General features: G+C 44.5%; 1 protein-coding gene across 1 annotated transcript in view; it reads left to right on the top strand.

Annotated features, from left to right (window-relative positions):
- Positions 1 to 19,411, top strand: part of c9 (complement component 9) — a 92,942-nt gene that overhangs the window by 4,073 nt on the left and 69,458 nt on the right. Inside the window, exon 2 of the mRNA XM_059974249.1 lies at positions 4,145 to 4,271. Within this exon, the coding sequence (XP_059830232.1) occupies positions 4,145 to 4,271 (127 nt within the window). The remainder of the gene's footprint in view (positions 1 to 4,144; positions 4,272 to 19,411) is intronic.

Raw genomic sequence — 19,411 nt, 5'->3', positions numbered from 1 at the left:
GAACACCTCCCACTGTCACCCAACAACTGAACACCTCCCACTGTCACCCAACAACTGAACACCTCCCACTGTGACCCAATAACCTAAATGAACACCTCCCACTGTCACCCAACAACCTAAATGAACACCTCCCACTGTCACCCAACAACTGAACACCTCCCACTGTCACCCAACAACTGAACACCTCCCACTGTCACCCAACAACTGAACACCTCCCACTGTCACCCCACAACCTAACTGAACACCTCCCACTGTCACCCAACAACTGAACACCTCCCACTGTCACCCAACAACTGAACACCTCCCACTGTCACCCCACAACCTAACTGAACACCTCCCACTGTCACCCAACAACCTAAGTGAACACCTCCCACTGTCACCCAACAACCTAACTGAACACCTCCCACTGTCACCCAACAACCTAACCGAACACCTCCCACTGTCACCCAACAACCTAACTCAACACCTCCCACTCTCACCCAATAACCTAAATGAACACCTCCCACTGTCACCCAACAACCTAACCGAACACCTCCCACTGTCACCCAACAACTGAACACCTCCCACTGTCACCCAACAACTGAACACCTCCCACTGTCACCCAATAACCTAAATGAACACCTCCCAATGTCACCCAACAACTGAACACCTCCCACTGTCACCCAATAACCTAAATGAACACCTCCCACTGTCACCCAACAACCTAACCGAACACCTCCCACTGTCACCAAACAACCTAACTGAACACCACCCACTGTCACCCAACAACCTAACCGAACACCTCCCACTGTCACCAAACAACCTAACTGAACACCTCCCAGTGTCTCCCAATAACCTAAATGAACACCTCCCACTGTCACCCAACAACCTAATTGAACACCTCCCACTGTCACCCAACAACCTAACCGAACACCTCCCACTGTCACCCAACAACCTAACTGAACACCTCCCACTGTCACCCAATAACCTAAATGAACACCTCCCACTGTCACCCAGCAACCTAATTGAACACCTCCCACTGTCACCCAATAACCTAAATGAACACCTCCCACTGTCACCCAACAACCTAAATGAACACCTCCCACTGTCACCCCACAACCTAACTGAACACCTCCCACTGTCACCCAACAACCTAAGTGAACACCTCCCACTGTCACCCAACAACCTAACTGAACACCTCCCACTGTCAGCCAACAACCTAACTGAACACCTCCCACTGTCACCCAACAACCTAACTGAACACCTCCCACTGTCACCCAATAACCTAAATGAACACCTCCCAGTGTCACCCAACAACCTAACCGAAGACCTCCAACTGTCACCCAACAACCTAACTCAACACCTCCCACTCTCACCCAACAACCTAACTGAACACCTCCCACTGTCACCCAACAACCTAACTGAACACCTCCCACTGTCACCCAATAACCTAAATGAACACCTCCCAGTGTCACCCAACAACCTAACCGAAGACCTCCAACTGTCACCCAACAACCTAACTCAACACCTCCCACTCTCACCCAACAACCTAACTGAACACCTCCCACTGTCACCCAATAACCTAAATGAACACCTCCCACTGTGACCCAATAACCTAAATGAACACCTCCCACTGTCACCCAACAACCTAAATGAACACCTCCCACTGTCACCCAATAACCTAAATGAACACCTCCCACTGTCACCCAACAACCTAAATGAACACCTCCCACTGTCACCCAATAACCTAAATGAACACCTCCCACTGTCACCCAACAACCTAACCGAACACCTCCCACTGTCACCAAACAACCTAACTGAACACCACCCACTGTCACCCAACAACCTAACCGAACACCTCCCACTGTCACCAAACAACCTAACTGAACACCTCCCACTGTCTCCCAATAACCTAAATGAACACCTCCCACTGTCACCCAACAACCTAATTGAACACCTCCCACTGTCACCCAACAACCTAACCGAACACCTCCCACTGTCACCCAACAACCTAACTGAACACCTCCCACTGTCACCCAATAACCTAAATGAACACCTCCCACTGTCACCCAGCAACCTAATTGAACACCTCCCACTGTCACCCAATAACCTAAATGAACACCTCCCACTGTCACCCAACAACCTAAATGAACACCTCCCACTGTCACCCCACAACCTAACTGAACACCTCCCACTGTCACCCAACAACCTAAGTGAACACCTCCCACTGTCACCCAACAACCTAACTGAACACCTCCCACTGTCAGCCAACAACCTAACTGAACACCTCCCACTGTCACCCAACAACCTAACTGAACACCTCCCACTGTCACCCAATAACCTAAATGAACACCTCCCAGTGTCACCCAACAACCTAACCGAAGACCTCCAACTGTCACCCAACAACCTAACTCAACACCTCCCACTCTCACCCAACAACCTAACTGAACACCTCCCACTGTCACCCAACAACCTAACTGAACACCTCCCACTGTCACCCAATAACCTAAATGAACACCTCCCAGTGTCACCCAACAACCTAACCGAAGACCTCCAACTGTCACCCAACAACCTAACTCAACACCTCCCACTCTCACCCAACAACCTAACTGAACACCTCCCACTGTCACCCAACAACCTAATTGAACACCTCCCAGTGTCACCCAACAACCTAACCGAAGACCTCCAACTGTCACCCAACAACCTAACTCAACACCTCCCACTGTCACCCAACAACCTGATTGAACACCTCCCACTGTCACCCAACAACCTAACTGAGCATCTCCCGCTGTCACCCAATAACCTAACTGATCTGAACAACCAGTGCAGTGTTCAAAGTGCTGAGCGAGGTGTCAGAATCCTGCATTGTTGACCCCAGATACAAGTTCACATCCCGTCCCAATAGCTGGGGAGTTTTCTGTCTGGGACGGGAGCAGGAACACCTCATATTTCCGAAACAACACACACAAACTGTTGGAGGAACTCAGCTGGTCTGGCAGCTTCCATGGAGGTGAATAGATAGTCGACATTTCTGGCTGAGACCCTTCTTCAGAACTGTGTGAGGCCTTCAATTTCATCTGGGTAGCCTCCAAGCCTGATGGCATAAACATCAATTTCTCCCTCTCCCTCCCCTCTCCTTTTATTCCTCACTCTGACTCTAACCTCTTCTCACCTGCCTGTCAAATCCCCCTCGGTCCCCTCCTCCTTCCCTTTCTCCTAAGGTCCACTCTCCTCTCCTATCAGATTCCTTCCTCTCCAGCCCTTTCCCTTTCTTATCCATCCAGCTTTACCTAGCGATCCTCCTACCCGCCCCCACACCTTTTTATTGTGGCATCTCTTCTGCCCCATATCTCCCTCAAACTGTCCCTCACCTTCCCTCTATCTCCCTCTGACCGTCCCTCTGACCACCCCCATCTGCCTCATATCTCCCTCTGACCACCCTCATCTGCCTCATGTCTCTTTCTGACCGTCCCTCCTCTGCCCCGTATCTCCCTCTGATGTTTCCTCATCTGCCCCGTATCTCCCTCTGACCATCCCTCCTCTGCCTCGTATCTCCCTCTGACTGTCCCTCTGATGGTCCCTCCTCTGCCTCGTATCTCCCTCTGACTGTCCCTCATCTGCCTCGTATCTCCCTCTGACTGTCCCTCTGACGGTCCCTCCTCTGCCTCGTATCTCCCTCTGACTGTCCCTCATCTGCCTCGTATCTCCCTCTGACTGTCCCCCTGACGGTCCCTCCTCTGCCTCGTATCTCCCTCTGACTGTCCCTCATCTGCCTCATATCTCCCTCTGACGGTCCCTCCTCTGCCTTGTATCTCCCTCTGACCATCCCTCATCTGCCTGGTCTCTCCCTCATCTGCCTGGTCTCTCCCTCTGCCTTGTGTCTCCCTCTGACCATGCCTCCTCTGCCTCGTATCTCCCTCTGACCGTCCCTCTGACCATCCCTCATCTGCCTGGTCTCTCCCTCTGCCTTGAGTCTCCCTCTGACCATGCCTCCTCTGCCTCGTATCTCCCTCTGACCGTCCCTCTGACCATCCCTCATCTGCCTCGTCTCTCCCTCTGACGGTGGCTCCCCCGCCCCGTACTCCCAGGATTCTCTGTCGTGCGCTCGGTCTCTCCTCGGCTGCTGGAGTGACCTTGCCGGTGACGGATTGTGTTCATTGGGCAGGTTTGAGCCAGTCCAGGAAGCAGCTCGTCTGAGGGAACGGCGAGCTGTCACTGCGCCGGGCAAGATCTCCTGTGAACTCTCACCCTGGGGTCCGTGGACGTCCTGTCAGCCTTGCAGAGGTATCAAGGTAAGAGAGAGGGGTGCCCCTGGAACAGCAGACTCAGATCCAGGTTTATTTCTCACGTGTACATCGACGTGTTAACAACTAACACATCACAAGGATGTGCGGGGGCAGACACACATTCCAGTGCTGACATAGCACGTCCACAATGTCCAACAGAATGACACAAACAACAGGAAAACAAACCGATTCTTCACACACGTCACTCACACTCATAGTCACGCTCACTCCACACTCACTCACGCTCACACTCATGCACACGCTCACTCCACACTCACACACAGACTCACTCACTCCACGCACACGATCACACTCATGCACACGCTCACACACTCACTTCACACTCATGCTCCAGTTACCCCAGACCTGACTAGCTTCGGACTCCAGTGCACTCCTGCATTCACCAACACTTGGCCGTTTGCACAGATTCACAGAACCATGCACCGGCCACTAAGTCTCAACTTTGCACTTCTGATAAGGCTTTGGTCTTTGATCTGACCTCCGATCGATCTTCAGTTCATTACTCTCTGTGTAATGAACATAATTCTGACATCAACCCTAAACATTCCCCCAATCACCTTAAGATGACGTCCTCTCATATTAGCTCAGACACTGCACAGTAAATACTTCCAACCGCTATTTATAATGGGGTTTACATTGTAATTACCTGCTGATTCTTACGTTTGTGTACGTTTTACAGCTGTGCTTCGAAGTATATTTTAATATAATTGTCGAATGTTATTTTCTGTTGCATGGCGTGCCCAGACCAACACACCACAGCAGATTCCTAAAACATGTCATTGTCATCTCATTGGCTGATGGGGGAGAGTTTAGTGTGGAGACTGCATTTTGCAGATGTATGAATGGTGGAGAGTCTGGTATAGAGACTGTTTTGCAGATGTGTGTATGGTGGAGAGTTTGGTATAGAGATTGTGTTTTGCAGATGTATGTACGGTGGAGAGTCTGGTATAGAGACTGTGTTTTGCAGATGTGTGTATGGTGGAGAGTTTGGTATAGAGACTGTGTTTTGCAGATGTATTTATGGTGGAGAGTTTGGTAGAGAGACTGTGTTTTGCAGATGTATTTATGGTGGAAAGTTTGGTATGGAGACTGTGTTTTGCAGATGTATGTATGTGGAGAGTTTGGTACAGAGACTGTGTTTTGCAGATGTATTTATGGTGGAGAGTATGGTACAGAGACTGTGTTTTGCAGATGTATTTATGGTGGTAAGTTTGGTATGGAGACTGTGTTTTGCAGATGTATGTACGGTGGAGAGTATGGTATGGAGACTGTGTTTTGCAGATGTATTTATGGTGGAGAGTATGGTACAGAGACTGTGTTTTGCAGATGTATTTATGGTGGTAAGTTTGGTATGGAGACTGTGTTTTGCAGATGTATGTACGGTGGAGAGTATGGTATGGAGACTGTGTTTCGCAGATGTATGTACGGTGGAGAGTTTGGTAATGAGACTGTGTTTTGCAGATGTATGTACGGTGGAGAGTTTGGTATGGAGACTGATTCGCAGATATATGTACGGTGGAGAGTTTGGCATGGAGACTGTGTTTTGCAGATGTGTGTATGGTGGAGAGTTTGGTATAGTGACTGTGTTTTGCAGATGTATGTATGGTGGAGAGTATGGTACAGAGACTGTGTTTTGCAGATGTATTTATGGTGGTAAGTTTGGTATGGGGACTGTGTTTTGCAGATGTATGTACGGTGGAGAGTATGGTATGGAGACTGTGTTTTGCAGATGTATGTATGGTGGAGAGTTTGGTATGGAGACTGTGTTTCACAGATGTATGTACGGTGGAGAGTTTGGTAATGAGACTGTGTTTTGCAGATGTGTGTATGGTGGAGAGTTTGGTATAGAGACTGTGTTTTGCAGATGTATGTACGGTGGAGAGTTTGGTATGGAGACTGTTTCGCAGATATATGTACGGTGGAGAGTTTGGCATGGAGACTGTGTTTTGCAGATGTGTGTATGGTGGAGAGTTTGGTATAGGGACTGTGTTTTGCAGATGTATGTACGGTGGAGAGTTTGGTATGGAGACTGTGTTTTGCAGATGTATGTACGGTGCAGAGTTTGATATGGAGACTGTGTTTCGCAGATGTATGTACGGTGGAGAGTATGGTATGGAGACTGTGTTTTGCAGATGTATGTACAGTGGAGAGTTTGGTATGGAAACTGTGTTTGGCAGATGTGTGTATGTGGAGAGTTTGGTACAGAGACTGTGTTTTGCAGATGTATGTACAGTGGAGAGTTTGGTATAGAGACTGTGTTTTGCAGATGTATGTGTGGAGGAGCGTTTGGTATAGAGACTGTGTTTTGCAGATGTATGTATGGTGGAGAGTATGGTACAGAGACTGTGTTTTGCAGATGTATTTATGGTGGAAAGTTTGGTATGGAGACTGTGTTTTGCAGATGTATGTACGGTGGAGAGTATGGTATGGAGACTGTGTTTTGCAGATGTATGTACGGTGGAGAGTATGGCATGGAGACTGTGTTTTGCAGATGTATGTACAGTGGAGAGTTTGGTATGGAAACTGTGTTTTGCAGATGTGTGTATGTGGAGAGTTTGGTACAGAGACTGTGTTTCGCCGATGTATGTACAGTGGAGGGTTAGGTATAGAGACTGTGTTTTGCAGATGTATGTGTGGAGGAGAGTTTGGTATAGAGACTGTGTTCTGCAGATGTATGTACGGTGGAGAGTTTGGTATAGAGACTCTGTTTTGCAGATGTATGTGTGGAGGAGAGTTTGGTATGGAGACTGTGTTTTGCAGATGTATGTATGGTGGAGAGTATGGTACAGAGACTGTGTTTTGCAGATGTATTTATGGTGGTAAGTTTGGTATGGAGACTGTGTTTTGCAGATGTATGTACGGTGGAGAGTATGGTATGGAGACTGTGTTTTGCAGATGTATGTACGGTGGAGAGTATGGTATGGAGACTGTGTTTTGCAGATGTATGTACAGTGGAGAGTTTGGTATGGAAACTGTGTTTTGCAGATGTGTGTATGTGGAGAGTTTGGTACAGAGACTGTGTTTCGCCGATGTATGTACAGTGGAGGGTTAGGTATAGAGACTGTGTTTTGCAGATGTATGTGTGGAGGAGAGTTTGGTATAGAGACTATGTTTTGCAGATGTGTGTACGGTGCAGAGTTTGGTATGGAGACTGTGTCTTGCAGATGTATATACGGTGGAGAGTTTGGTATAGAGATTGTGTTTTGCAGATGTATTTATGGTGGAAAGTTTGGTATGGAGACTGTGTTTTGCAGATGTATGTATGTGGAGGGTTTGGTATAGAGACTGTGTTTTGCAGATGTATGTATGTGGAGAGTTTGGTACAGAGACTGTGTTTCGCCGATGTATGTACAGTGGAGGGTTAGGTATAGAGACTGTGTTTTGCAGATGTATGTGTGGAGGAGAGTTTGGTATAGAGACTGTGTTTTGCAGATGTGTGTACGGTGCAGAGTTTGGTATGGAGACTGTGTCTTGCAGATGTATATACGGTGGAGAGTTTGGTATAGAGATTGTGTTTTGCAGATGTATTTATGGTGGAAAGTTTGGTATGGAGACTGTGTTTTGCAGATGTATGTATGTGGAGGGTTTGGTATAGAGACTGTGTTTTGCAGATGTATGTGTGGAGGAGAGTTTGATATGGAAACTATGTTTTGCAGATGTATGTATGTGGAGAGTTTGATATAGAGACTGTGTTTTGCAGATGTATGTACAGTGGAGAGTTTGATATGGAAACTGTGTTTTGCAGATGTGTGTATGTGGAGAGTTTGGTACAGAGACTGTTTTGCAGATGTATTTATGGTGGAAAGTTTGGTATGGAGACTGTGTTTCGCAGATGTATGTACGGTGGAGAGTTTGGTATGGAGACTGTGTCTTGCAGATGTATGTACGGTGGAGAGTTTGGTATAGAGACTGTGTTTTGCAGATGTATGTATGTGGAGAGTTTGGTACAGAGACTGTGTTTTGCAGATGTATGTACAGTGGAGAGTTTGGTATAGAGACTGTGTTTTGCAGATGTATGTGTGGAGGAGAGTTTGGTATAGAGACTGTGTTTTGCAGATGTATGTATGGTGGAGAGTATGGTACAGAGACTGTGTTTTGCAGATGTATGTACAGTGGAGAGTTTGGTATGGAAACTGTGTTTTGCAGATGTGTGTATGTGGAGAGTTTGGTACAGAGACTGTTTTGCAGATGTATTTATGGTGGAAAGTTTGGTATGGAGACTGTTTTGCAGATGTATGTACGGTGGAGAGTTTCGTATGGAGACTGTGTTTTGCAGATGTATGTACAGTGGAGAGTTTGGTATAGAGACTGTGTTTTGCAGATGTATGTATGATGGAGAGTATGGTACAGAGACTGTTTTGCAGATGTATTTAAGGTGGAAAGTTTGGTATGGAGACTGTGTTTTGCAGATGTATGTACGGTGGAGAGTTTGGTGTGGAGACTGTGTTTTGCAGATGTATGTACGGTGGAGAGTTTGGTATAGAGACTGTGTTTTGCAGATGTATTTATGGTGGAGAATTTGGTATGGAAACTGTGTTTTCCAGATGTGTGTATGTGGAGAGTTTGGTACAGAGACTGTTTTGCAGATGTATTTATGGTGGAAAGTTTGGTATGGAGACTGTTTTGCAGATGTATGTACGGTGGAGAGTTTGGTATGGAGACTGTGTTTTGCAGATGTATGTACGGTGCAGAGTTTGGTATGGAGACTGTGTTTCGCAGAGGAATGTACGGTGGAGAGTTTGGTATGGAGACTGTGTTTTGCAGATGTGTGTACGGTGCAGAGTTTGGTATGGAGACTGTGTTTTGCAGATGTATGTACGGTGGAGAGTTTGGTATAGAGACTGTGTTTTGCAGATGTATTTATGGTGGAAAGTTTGGTATGGAGACTGTGTTTTGCAGATGTATGTATGTGGAGAGTTTGGTACAGAGACTGTGTTTTGCAGATGTATTTATGGTGGAGAGTATGGTACAGAGACTGTGTTTTGCAGATGTATTTATGGTGGTAAGTTTGGTATGGAGACTGTGTTTTGCAGATGTATGTACGGTGGAGAGTATGGTATGGAGACTGTGTTTTGCAGATGTATTTATGGTGGAGAGTATGGTACAGAGACTGTGTTTTGCAGATGTATTTATGGTGGTAAGTTTGGTATGGAGACTGTGTTTTGCTGATGTATGTACGGTGGAGAGTATGGTATGGAGACTGTGTTTCGCAGATGTATGTACGGTGGAGAGTTTGGTAATGAGACTGTGTTTTGCAGATGTATGTACGGTGGAGAGTTTGGTATGGAGACTGATTCGCAGATATATGTACGGTGGAGAGTTTGGCATGGAGACTGTGTTTTGCAGATGTGTGTATGGTGGAGAGTTTGGTATAGTGACTGTGTTTTGCAGATGTATGTATGGTGGAGAGTATGGTACAGAGACTGTGTTTTGCAGATGTATTTATGGTGGTAAGTTTGGTATGGGGACTGTGTTTTGCAGATGTATGTACGGTGGAGAGTATGGTATGGAGACTGTGTTTTGCAGATGTATGCATGGTGGAGAGTTTGGTATGGAGACTGTGTTTCACAGATGTATGTACGGTGGAGAGTTTGGTAATGAGACTGTGTTTTGCAGATGTGTGTATGGTGGAGAGTTTGGTATAGAGACTGTGTTTTGCAGATGTATGTACGGTGGAGAGTTTGGTATGGAGACTGTTTCGCAGATATATGTACGGTGGAGAGTTTGGCATGGAGACTGTGTTTTGCAGATGTGTGTATGGTGGAGTGTTTGGTATAGGGACTGTGTTTTGCAGATGTATGTACGGTGGAGAGTTTGGTATGGAGACTGTGTTTTGCAGATGTATGTACAGTGGAGAGTTTGATATGGAAACTGTGTTTTGCAGATGTGTGTATGTGGAGAGTTTGGTACAGAGACTGTTTTGCAGATGTATTTATGGTGGAAAGTTTGGTATGGAGACTGTTTTGCAGATGTATGTACGGTGGAGAGTTTCGTATGGAGACTGTGTTTTGCAGATGTATGTACAGTGGAGAGTTTGGTATAGAGACTGTGTTTTGCAGATGTATGTATGATGGAGAGTATGGTACAGAGACTGTTTTGCAGATGTATTTAAGGTGGAAAGTTTGGTATGGAGACTGTGTTTTGCAGATGTATGTACGGTGGAGAGTTTGGTGTGGAGACTGTGTTTTGCAGATGTATGTACGGTGGAGAGTTTGGTATAGAGACTGTGTTTTGCAGATGTATTTATGGTGGAGAATTTGGTATGGAAACTGTGTTTTCCAGATGTGTGTATGTGGAGAGTTTGGTACAGAGACTGTTTTGCAGATGTATTTATGGTGGAAAGTTTGGTATGGAGACTGTTTTGCAGATGTATGTACGGTGGAGAGTTTGGTATGGAGACTGTGTTTTGCAGATGTATGTACGGTGCAGAGTTTGGTATGGAGACTGTGTTTCGCAGAGGAATGTACGGTGGAGAGTTTGGTATGGAGACTGTGTTTTGCAGATGTGTGTACGGTGCAGAGTTTGGTATGGAGACTGTGTTTTGCAGATGTATGTACGGTGGAGAGTTTGGTATAGAGACTGTGTTTTGCAGATGTATTTATGGTGGAAAGTTTGGTATGGAGACTGTGTTTTGCAGATGTATGTATGTGGAGAGTTTGGTACAGAGACTGTGTTTTGCAGATGTATTTATGGTGGAGAGTATGGTACAGAGACTGTGTTTTGCAGATGTATTTATGGTGGTAAGTTTGGTATGGAGACTGTGTTTTGCAGATGTATGTACGGTGGAGAGTATGGTATGGAGACTGTGTTTTGCAGATGTATTTATGGTGGAGAGTATGGTACAGAGACTGTGTTTTGCAGATGTATTTATGGTGGTAAGTTTGGTATGGAGACTGTGTTTTGCTGATGTATGTACGGTGGAGAGTATGGTATGGAGACTGTGTTTCGCAGATGTATGTACGGTGGAGAGTTTGGTAATGAGACTGTGTTTTGCAGATGTATGTACGGTGGAGAGTTTGGTATGGAGACTGATTCGCAGATATATGTACGGTGGAGAGTTTGGCATGGAGACTGTGTTTTGCAGATGTGTGTATGGTGGAGAGTTTGGTATAGTGACTGTGTTTTGCAGATGTATGTATGGTGGAGAGTATGGTACAGAGACTGTGTTTTGCAGATGTATTTATGGTGGTAAGTTTGGTATGGGGACTGTGTTTTGCAGATGTATGTACGGTGGAGAGTATGGTATGGAGACTGTGTTTTGCAGATGTATGCATGGTGGAGAGTTTGGTATGGAGACTGTGTTTCACAGATGTATGTACGGTGGAGAGTTTGGTAATGAGACTGTGTTTTGCAGATGTGTGTATGGTGGAGAGTTTGGTATAGAGACTGTGTTTTGCAGATGTATGTACGGTGGAGAGTTTGGTATGGAGACTGTTTCGCAGATATATGTACGGTGGAGAGTTTGGCATGGAGACTGTGTTTTGCAGATGTGTGTATGGTGGAGTGTTTGGTATAGGGACTGTGTTTTGCAGATGTATGTACGGTGGAGAGTTTGGTATGGAGACTGTGTTTTGCAGATGTATGTACAGTGGAGAGTTTGATATGGAAACTGTGTTTTGCAGATGTGTGTATGTGGAGAGTTTGGTACAGAGACTGTTTTGCAGATGTATTTATGGTGGAAAGTTTGGTATGGAGACTGTGTTTCGCAGATGTATGTACGGTGGAGAGTTTGGTATGGAGACTGTGTTTTGCAGATGTATGTACGGTGGAGAGTTTGGAATAGAGACTGTGTTTTGCAGATGTATGTATGTGGAGAGTTTGGTACAGAGACTGTGTTTTGCAGATGTATGTACAGTGGAGAGTTTGGTATAGAGACTGTGTTTTGCAGATGTATGTGTGGAGGAGAGTTTGGTATAGAGACTGTGTTTTGCAGATGTATGTATGGTGGAGAGTATGGTACAGAGACTGTGTTTTGCAGATGTATGTACAGTGGAGAGTTTGGTATGGAAACTGTTTTGCAGATGTGTGTATGTGGAGAGTTTGGTACAGAGACTGTTTTGCAGATGTATTTATGGTGGAAAGTTTGGTATGGAGACTGTTTTGCAGATGTATGTACGGTGGAGAGTTTCGTATGGAGACTGTGTTTTGCAGATGTATGTACAGTGGAGAGGTTGGTATAGAGACTGTGTTTTGCAGATGTATGTATGATGGAGAGTATGGTACAGAGACTGTTTTGCAGATGTATTTAAGGTGGAAAGTTTGGTATGGAGACTGTGTTTCGCAGATGTATGTACGGTGGAGAGTTTGGTATGGAGACTGTGTTTTGCAGATGTATGTACGGTGGAGAGTTTGGTATAGAGACTGTGTTTTGCAGATGTATGTATGTGGAGAGTTTGGTACAGAGACTGTGTTTTGCAGATGTATGTACAGTGGAGAGTTAGGTATAGAGACTGTGTTTTGCAGATGTATGTGTGGAGGAGAGTTTGGTATAGAGACTGTGTTTTGCAGATGTATGTATGGTGGAGAGTATGGTACAGAGACTGTGTTTTGCAGATGTATGTATGGTGGAGAGTATGGTACAGAGACTGTGTTTTGCAGATGTATGTACAGTGGAGAGTTTGGTATGGAAACTGTGTTTTGCAGATGTGTGTATGTGGAGAGTTTGGTACAGAGACTGTTATGCAGATGTATTTATGGTGGAAAGTTTGGTATGGAGACTGTTTTGCAGATGTATGTACGGTGGAGAGTTTCGTATGGAGACTGTGTTTTGCAGATGTATGTACAGTGGAGAGGTTGGTATAGAGACTGTGTTTTGCAGATGTATGTATGATGGAGAGTATGGTACAGAGACTGTTTTGCAGATGTATTTAAGGTGGAAAGTTTGGTATGGAGACTGTGTTTTGCAGATGTATGTGTGGAGGAGAGTTTGGTATAGAGACTGTGTTTTGCAGATGTATGTATGGTGGAGAGTATGGTACAGAGACTGTGTTTTGCAGATGTATGTACAGTGGAGAGTTTGGTATGGAAACTGTGTTTTGCAGATGTGTGTATGTGGAGAGTTTGGTACAGAGACTGTGTTTTGCAGATGTATCTACAGTGGAGAGTTTGGTATAGAGACTGTGTTTTGCAGATGTATGTACAGTGGAGAATTTGGTATGGAAACTGTGTTTTCCAGATGTGTGTATGTGGAGAGTTTGGTACAGAGACTGTTTTGCAGATGTATTTATGGTGGAAAGTTTGGTATGGAGACTGTTTTGCAGATGTATGTATGATGGAGAGTATGGTAGAGAGACTGTTTTGCAGATGTATTTATGGTGGAAAGTTTGGTATGGAGACTGTTTTGCAGATGTATGTACGGTGGAGAGTTTGGTATGGAGACTGTGTTTTGCAGATGTATGTACGGTGCAGAGTTTGGTATGGAGACTGTGTTTCGCAGAGGAATGTACGGTGGAGAGTTTGGTATGGAGACTGTGTTTTGCAGATGTGTGTACGGTGCAGAGTTTGGTATGGAGACTGTGTTTTGCAGATGTATGTACGGTGGAGAGTTTGGTATAGAGACTGTGTTTTGCAGATGTATTTATGGTGGAATGTTTGGTATGGAGACTGTGTTTTGCAGATGTATGTATGTGGAGAGTTTGGTACAGAGACTGTGTTTTGCAGATGTATTTATGGTGGAGAGTATGGTACAGAGACTGTGTTTTGCAGATGTATTTATGGTGGTAAGTTTGGTATGGGGACTGTGTTTTGCAGATGTATGTATGGTGGAGAGTATGGTACAGAGACTGTGTTTTGCAGATGTATGTACAGTGGAGAGTTTGGTATGGAAACTGTGTTTTGCAGATGTGTGTATGTGGAGAGTTTGGTACAGAGACTGTGTTTTGCAGATGTATCTACAGTGGAGAGTTTGGTATAGAGACTGTGTTTTGCAGATGTATGTACAGTGGAGAATTTGGTATGGAAACTGTGTTTTCCAGATGTGTGTATGTGGAGAGTTTGGTACAGAGACTGTTTTGCAGATGTATTTATGGTGGAAAGTTTGGTATGGAGACTGTTTTGCAGATGTATGTATGATGGAGAGTATGGTAGAGAGACTGTTTTGCAGATGTATTTATGGTGGAAAGTTTGGTATGGAGACTGTTTTGCAGATGTATGTACGGTGGAGAGTTTGGTATGGAGACTGTGTTTTGCAGATGTATGTACGGTGCAGAGTTTGGTATGGAGACTGTGTTTCGCAGAGGAATGTACGGTGGAGAGTTTGGTATGGAGACTGTGTTTTGCAGATGTGTGTACGGTGCAGAGTTTGGTATGGAGACTGTGTTTTGCAGATGTATGTACGGTGGAGAGTTTGGTATAGAGACTGTGTTTTGCAGATGTATTTATGGTGGAATGTTTGGTATGGAGACTGTGTTTTGCAGATGTATGTATGTGGAGAGTTTGGTACAGAGACTGTGTTTTGCAGATGTATTTATGGTGGAGAGTATGGTACAGAGACTGTGTTTTGCAGATGTATTTATGGTGGTAAGTTTGGTATGGAGACTGTGTTTTGCAGATGTATGTACGGTGGAGAGTATGGTATGGAGACTGTGTTTTGCAGATGTATTTATGGTGGAGAGTATGGTACAGAGACTGTGTTTTGCAGATGTATTTATGGTGGTAAGTTTGGTATGGAGACTGTGTTTTGCTGATGTATGTACGGTGGAGAGTATGGTATGGAGACTGTGTTTCGCAGATGTATGTACAGTGGAGAGTTTGGTAATGAGACTGTGTTTTGCAGATGTGTGTATGGTGGAGAGTTTGGTATAGAGACTGTGTTTTGCAGATGTATGTACGGTGGAGAGTTTGGTATGGAGACTGAATCGCAGATATCTGTACGGTGGAGAGTTTGGCATGGAGACTGTGTTTTGCAGATGTGTGTATGGTGGAGAGTATGGTATAGTGACTGTGTTTTGCAGATGTATGTATGGTGGAGAGTATGGTACAGAGACTGTGTTTTGCAGATGTATTTATGGTGGTAAGTTTGGTATGGGGACTGTGTTTTGCAGATGTATGTACGGTGGAGAGTATGGTATGGAGACTGTGTTTTGCAGATGTATGTATGGTGGAGAGTTTGGTATGGAGACAGTGTTTCACAGATGTATGTACGGTGGAGAGTTTGGTAATGAGACTGTGTTTTGCAGATGTGTGTATGGTGGAGAGTTTGGTATAGAGACTGTGTTTTGCAGATGTATGTACGGTGGAGAGTTTGGTATGGAGACTGTTTCGCAGATATATGTACGGTGGAGAGTTTGGCATGGAGACTGTGTTTTGCAGATGTGTGTATGGTGGAGAGTTTGGTATAGGGACTGTGTTTTGCAGATGTATGTACGGTGGAGAGTTTGGTATGGAGACTGTGTTTTGCAGATGTATGTACGGTGCAGAGTTTGGTATGGAGACTGTGTTTCGCAGATGTATGTACGGTGCAGAGTATGGTATGGAGACTGTGTTTTGCAGATGTATGTACAGTGGAGAGTTTGGTATGGAAACTGTGTTTGGCAGATGTGTGTATGTGGAGAGTTTGGTACAGAGACTGTGTTTTGCAGATGTATGTACAGTGGAGAGTTTGGTATAGAGACTGTGTTTTGCAGATGTATGTGTGGAGGAGCGTTTGGTATAGAGACTGTGTTTTGCAGATGTATGTATGGTGGAGAGTATGGTACAGAGACTGTGTTTTGCAGATGTATTTATGGTGGAAAGTTTGGTATGGAGACTGTGTTTTGCAGATGTATGTACGGTGGAGAGTATGGTATGGAGACTGTGTTTTGCAGATGTATGTACGGTGGAGAGTATGGTATGGAGACTGTGTTTTGCAGATGTATGTACAGTGGAGAGTTTGGTATGGAAACTGTGTTTTGCAGATGTGTGTATGTGGAGAGTTTGGTACAGAGACTGTGTTTCGCCGATGTATGTACAGTGGAGGGTTAGGTATAGAGACTGTGTTTTGCAGATGTATGTGTGGAGGAGAGTTTGGTATAGAGACTGTGTTCTGCAGATGTATGTACGGTGGAGAGTTTGGTATAGAGACTCTGTTTTGCAGATTTATGTGTGGAGGAGAGTTTGGTATGGAGACTGTGTTTTGCAGATGTATGTATGGTGGAGAGTATGGTACAGAGACTGTGTTTTGCAGATGTATTTATGGTGGTAAGTTTGGTATGGAGACTGTGTTTTGCAGATGTATGTACGGTGGAGAGTATGGTATGGAGACTGTGTTTTGCAGATGTATGTACGGTGGAGAGTATGGTATGGAGACTGTGTTTTGCAGATGTATGTACAGTGGAGAGTTTGGTATGGAAACTGTGTTTTGCAGATGTGTGTATGTGGAGAGTTTGGTACAGAGACTGTGTTTCGCCGATGTATGTACAGTGGAGGGTTAGGTATAGAGACTGTGTTTTGCAGATGTATGTGTGGAGGAGAGTTTGGTATAGAGACTGTGTTTTGCAGATGTGTGTACGGTGCAGAGTTTGGTATGGAGACTGTGTCTTGCAGATGTATATACGGTGGAGAGTTTGGTATAGAGACTGTGTTTTGCAGATGTATTTATGGTGGAAAGTTTGGTATGGAGACTGTGTTTTGCAGATGTATGTATGTGGAGGGTTTGGTATAGAGACTGTGTTTTGCAGATATATGTGTGGAGGAGAGTTTGATATGGAAACTATGTTTTGCAGATGTATGTATGTGGAGAGTTTGATATAGAGACTGTGTTTTGCAGATGTATGTACAGTGGAGAGTTTGATATGGAAACTGTGTTTTGCAGATGTGTGTATGTGGAGAGTTTGGTACAGAGACTGTTTTGCAGATGTATTTATGGTGGAAATTTTGGTATGGAGACTGTGTTTCGCAGATGTATGTACGGTGGAGAGTTTGGTATGGAGACTGTGTTTTGCAGATGTATGTACGGTGGAGAGTTTGGTATAGAGACTGTGTTTTGCAGATGTATGTATGTGGAGAGTTTGGTACAGAGACTGTGTTTTGCAGATGTATGTACAGTGGAGAGTTTGGTATAGAGACTGTGTTTTGCAGATGTATGTGTGGAGGAGAGTTTGGTATAGAGACTGTGTTTTGCAGATGTATGTATGGTGGAGAGTATGGTACAGAGACTGTGTTTTGCAGATGTATGTACAGTGGAGAGTTTGGTATGGAAACTGTGTTTTGCAGATGTGTGTATGTGGAGAGTTTGGTACAGAGACTGTTTTGCAGATGTATTTATGGTGGAAAGTTTGGTATGGAGACTGTTTTGCAGATGTATGTACGGTGGAGAGTTTCGTATGGAGACTGTTTTGCAGATGTATGTACAGTGTAGAGTTTGGTATAGAGACTGTGTTTTGCAGATGTATGTATGATGGAGAGTATGGTACAGAGACTGTTTTGCAGATGTATTTAAGGTGGAAAGTTTGGTATGGAGACTGTGTTTCGCAGATGTATGTACGGTGGAGAGTTTGGTATGGAGACTGTTTCGCAGATATATGTACGGTGGAGAGTTTGGTATGGAGACTGTGTTTTGCAGATGTGTGTATGGTGGAGAGTTTGGTATAGGGACTGTGTTTTGCAGATGTTTGTACGGTGGAGAGTTTGGTATGGAGACAGTGTTTTGCAGATGTATGTACGGTGGAGAGTTTGGTATGGAGACTGTGTTTCGCAGATGTATGTACGGTGGAGAGTTCGGTATGGAGACTGTGTTTTGCAGATGTGTGTATGGTGGAGAGTTTGGTATAGAGACTGTGTTTTGCAGATGTATGTGTCGAGGAGAGTTTGGTATAGAGACTGTGTTTTGCAGATGTATGTATGGTGGAGAGTATGGTACAGAGACTGTGTTTTGCAGATGTATGTATAGTGGAGAGTTTGGTATGGAAACTGTGTTTTGCAGATGTCTGTATGTGGAGAGTTTGGTACAGAGACTGTGTTTTGCAGATGTATGTACAGTGGAGAGTTTGGTATGGAGACAGTGTTTTGCAGATGTATGTACGGTGCAGAGTTTGGTATGGAAACTGTGTTTCGCAGATGTATGTACGGTGGAGAGTATGGTATGGAGACTGTGTTTTGCAGATGTATTTATGGTGGAGAGTATGGTACAGAGACTGTGTTTTGCAGATGTATTTATGGTGGTAAGTTTGGTATGGAGACTGTGTTTTGCAGATGTATGTACGGTGGAGAGTATGGTATGGAGACTGTGTTTTGCAGATGTATGTATGGTGGAGAGTATGGTACAGAGACTGTGTTTTGCAGATGTATTTATGGTGGTAAGTTTGGTATGGGGACTGTGTTTTGCAGATGTATGTACGGTGGAGAGTTTGGTACAGAGACTGTGTTTTGCAGCTGTATGTACAGTGGAGAGTTTGGTATAGAGACTGTGTTTTGCAGTTGTATGTATGGTGGAGAGTATGGTATAGAGACTGTGTTTTGCAGATGTATGTACAGTGGAGAGTTTGGTATGGGGACTGTGTTTTGCAGATGTGTGTATGTGGAGAGTTTGGTACAGAGACTGTGTTTTGCAGATGTATGTACAGTGGAGAGTTTGGTATAGAGACTGTGTTTTGCAGATGTATGTGTGGAGGAGAGTTTGGTATAGAGACTGTGTTTTGCAGATGTATGTATGGTGGAGAGTATGGTACAGAGACTGTGTTTTGCAGATGTATGTACAGTGGAGAGTTTGGTATGGAAACTGTGTTTTGCAGATGTGTGTATGTGGAGAGTTTGGTACAGAGACTGTGTTTTGCAGATGTATGTACAGTGGAGAGTTTGGTATAGAGACTGTGTTTTGCAGATGTACGTACGGTGGAGAGTTTGGTATGGAGACTGTTTTGCAGATATATGTACGGTGGAGAGTTTGGTATGGAGACTGTGTTTTGCAGATGTATGTACGGTGCAGAGTTTGGTATGGAGACTGTGTTTCGCAGATGTATGTACGGTGGAGAGTTTGGTATGGAGACTGTGTTTTGCAGATGTGTGTATGGTGGAGAGTTTGGTATAGAGACTGTGTTTTGCAGATGTATGTGTCGAGGAGAGTTTGGTATAGAGACTGTGTTTTGCAGATGTATGTATGGTGGAGAGTATGGTACAGAGACTGTGTTTTGCAGATGTATGTACAGTGG

The sequence above is a fragment of the Hypanus sabinus genome, chromosome 7 (assembly GCF_030144855.1).
Source record: "Hypanus sabinus isolate sHypSab1 chromosome 7, sHypSab1.hap1, whole genome shotgun sequence".
Lineage (NCBI taxonomy): Eukaryota > Metazoa > Chordata > Chondrichthyes > Myliobatiformes > Dasyatidae > Hypanus > Hypanus sabinus.
Note: the sequence above shows the minus strand (reverse complement) of the source record. Positions and strands in the feature narration are given on the sequence as shown.